General features: G+C 40.9%; 1 protein-coding gene across 1 annotated transcript; it reads right to left on the bottom strand.

Moving 5' to 3' along the window:
• Window positions 1-220: 220 nt before the first annotated feature.
• Loxl2 (Lysyl oxidase-like 2) lies at window positions 221-2756 on the bottom strand. The gene is made up of 5 exons (XM_036369201.2): window positions 2653-2756; window positions 2362-2578; window positions 855-1791; window positions 642-799; window positions 221-575 (listed from the first exon to the last, which is right to left on the bottom strand). Exons 2-5 carry the CDS (start codon window positions 2570-2572, stop codon window positions 358-360), a joined length of 1524 nt encoding a protein of 507 aa, XP_036225094.2. The 5' UTR covers window positions 2573-2578; window positions 2653-2756; the 3' UTR covers window positions 221-357.
• Window positions 2757-3483: the final 727 nt, after the last annotated feature.

Raw genomic sequence — 3483 nt, 5'->3', positions numbered from 1 at the left:
TAAAAAGTTCAAAGCAGATTCCACGTTTTCAAGCTAAATTTTGTTCAGCGATGAGGCCTATTTCTGGCTCCAGGGGTATGTTTTTATTAAATTAAATAGTTTTGAAAAAATTTTATTAAGAGTTTTTATGATATATTGTGAATCTCAATTTTCCGATTTTATTACTCCTGGATATTTTTACTCAAATAAATAATTAATTTTACTAACAAAAAGACATTCATTTTCCTACTTTTTAAAATAAAATTATTCTTTATTGTGTTTGGCTTTACATATTCCATCAGTTACATGTTATTTGGCACTATTGTAGAGGTGATGGAATTCTAGTAGGAAATATAGTATGAATGCTTAGAAAATAACTTAAGGCCTGGCCAGTCGACAGCCATCCACGCGAGCATATGTGTCGGTATACAAAAGATTGCAGACCGCGGCATTGTTGTCGAAACTCATTTCAGCCACTTTAAACTCCGGATTAACGGAGATTTTCAAAATGTAACTACCAGTGTCCAATTCGGAAATATCTACCCACTGACAGTCCAAGTTGTAGAGATAAATGTCAGAGCAATTCACGGAAATACCTGGAAGTAGTAAAAATTTAAGAAAGATTGAACGATTTCATGGAATAAAAGGCAAGTAGTAAGTACCCTGATCGCCAAAATTTGCACAGTTATATTTCTTGGGTACACCCGACAGACATTGATTGTCCTCCAAACAGAAAGAAGCTTTATGACCCTGAGCCACTTTGCTGCCCAATAGATCGTAGACGTCGAATGTGGCAAAGACCTCCATGCTGTGATAATGCCTAGGAATAGAAGGAATAAGTAACATACAGTTTTTACTTTAAAGCTTTGTCGTACATATGACACATGTGCCACTCCCAGAGATGTTTTTCCTTAAACGGCCTAAAATCCGTGTTTCCCGCATTCAGCGTACTAGCTGTGAACTTAAGCAGCCGCCGTGTTGCATAACGCCAATTCGGATCGTCGCGCTGTATGTCATAGGCTTCATTCGCCACACAATTTTCTTCCATTGCGCACTGCATTAGCGCCATCGGACGATCCTCCAGGTGCGCGGTACGTTCAAGCTCATAGAAATCCACCACTAAATCGGGCGCTAGGTGATCACACATGACTACCGCTACATGATTACGTTCGCCATGGCACTCTGCTGGCGGTCGTAAGTGATCGTGATGGAGACATTGAGCCAACGTGGTCTCATTGCCATAACACTCGGTACCACTCAACACCGCTGGTGCCATATCCAAACCACCAAAGTAGTCCGTCTGCAATGCATCGCGTGCAAAACCCAACGACAACTGACGGCATACCACATTTGCTTCCAGCAGCGACCAGCCATCCGAACATATGGTACCCCAACGACCACTATCGATACGCACCTCCACACGTCCTTCGTTTGCATGTCGCCCACCACGTAGCCGCAAGTCGATGCGATAAGCATGCGGTAATGTAAACTTGAATAGTAGTGCTGGTAAAGGCGCCTCCGTAATACGTTCGGTGTCTGGGCTCTCACATATCACACCAGCCGCTTCATTGGCCTCGCAATCGTTTGTACCCCATCCTTCGAAATGACAGTCGGTGAGTTCGTGTTCATTACCCTCGCAATACATATTATCCATCCAGAAACGGCGTCGAGCTAAGCCAAAGTAGCCATCGTGTGTTACACGTTTCAAACCAGGATATCCCAATTGTCGGCAGACCACACGTCCCTCCAGCACATCCCACTCGTCATCACAGATGGCGCCCCATTTGCTATTGTGTAGAACCTCGATGTTGCCTGGAGAAAAAATAGAGATATGATTTTGACCACTCAGATATTAGAAGTATGTTCCAATTTCGCCAAATGATGTATAGTTTGGTTTTCGGAAAAAGTAATGTGTGTTTGTTTTTAGGGTAAAACTTCACTATTTCATAACTAGAGTTTATTAATCTCCGTGTATTCTGTAACTTAGCTATCTTCTAAGATACAAAATATAAGCGTTATTCTAGTATTTTTAAAAGATAGCAGACTCACTACGACACATTTTAGAAGGAACTTTCATGGACTTACGGACCCTCATATTTCGCTTCCATTTTAATTATGTTTAATCAGTCCTCGAAACTCCGCAAACTCTCAATAAACTGCTGAATAAGAATAACTATATTGGCTGTGAAGACCCTGAAATCTTGGGACTCCAGAGTGCTATACAAATACTGTATATGTGGTCGACTTGTGGGACAATCCTGATTCTTGCCAAAATAGCTTGAGCAATATTTTGCTAAATTAAACAAATCTCAGTCAGCTTCGTCGAATAAAAAGTAACTAGTCAGATCTTTTCCTCATTCACTTGCCTTTTCATTCCCTTACCTTCATACTCAGTTTCGCCGCCTACCAACCGTATGGCGCCCTCCTCCTTATTCAGTGTTTTAATATATTTTTGTACTAGGCGTTGCCGCTCCTGACGAGCCTCCTCTAGTGTCCGCTGCACGGCGCCCATCACAAATCCATGCAAGATAAGTGTAATGAAAACAAGAAGCGGCAACCGACGTTGAAACAGTGTATGGAATAGTAAGGACATTTCACTCTAGAAATATTTTAGGATATCAATAAATTCCAAGCTAAAGCAAGGAACTTTTTTGTAATGAAACTTGCGCGTACAAATGTTAGAAACACGCTGATGCGCCGAAAAAAGAACTTTTGCTTTGAGCGGCAAACAAACCGCGACTATTTGCCAAACGCCACTAAACGGCGAACAAAAGTTTAATTATGCTCGAGACGAAAAATGTATAGCTAGCTTAGAGCGCACAACAGCAAACGAATGGGATGTATACGTAACGTTAGGCAACAACAAATGTTCGATAAAATGATAAAAACCAAATTTCGAAAATTCTATGAATAAAGGCAACCGTGAGGGGCGAAAAGTTATATTTAGAAAATTATATGATATATTTATTTATTTATTATTATGCGCTAAACATATTTTTAATGAACAAAAAGGGATCGGCAAATGCGGAACTTGGCAGCGGTCGCGGTAGTTCGGTACAAATGACACAATAGCACTTTTTTAACTGTTTCCCAGCCGCCAAAACTACAAAAAAGAATACATACAAGCATACGCGCATACGTAAAAGCCACATGGGGGTGTCCGTCCACCCAAAGTCGACGTCATTGTGTCACCAAAGTAGCCGAAATGTCAAGCAACATTTGGATCATTAGCTTCAGGAAGCGGCAGCAGCGGCGCGCAACTGAGAGGAGAGCACAAATCGAATGCGCAGAGGCATGATGAGAAACAATTAAGTTACCGATCGCGCAATAAGCATACAAAGCTTTTCATTTCATTGCAAAGCTGATGAAAATGCGACTTTGGAATAACAGCGTGCGCGACAAATGGACAAACATTATGGAGGAAAATAGCAAATACAAGCAAGTGAAAAAAAATAAAAATGCACAAAATACTGCAAAAGCAACATGCTTTATTAAATCAAACAA

This window comes from Bactrocera oleae, chromosome 4, assembly GCF_042242935.1.
Source record: "Bactrocera oleae isolate idBacOlea1 chromosome 4, idBacOlea1, whole genome shotgun sequence".
NCBI lineage: Eukaryota > Metazoa > Arthropoda > Insecta > Diptera > Tephritidae > Bactrocera > Bactrocera oleae.
The sequence above is the reverse complement of the archived record's forward strand: the minus strand, read 5'-3'. Positions and strand labels throughout refer to the sequence as shown.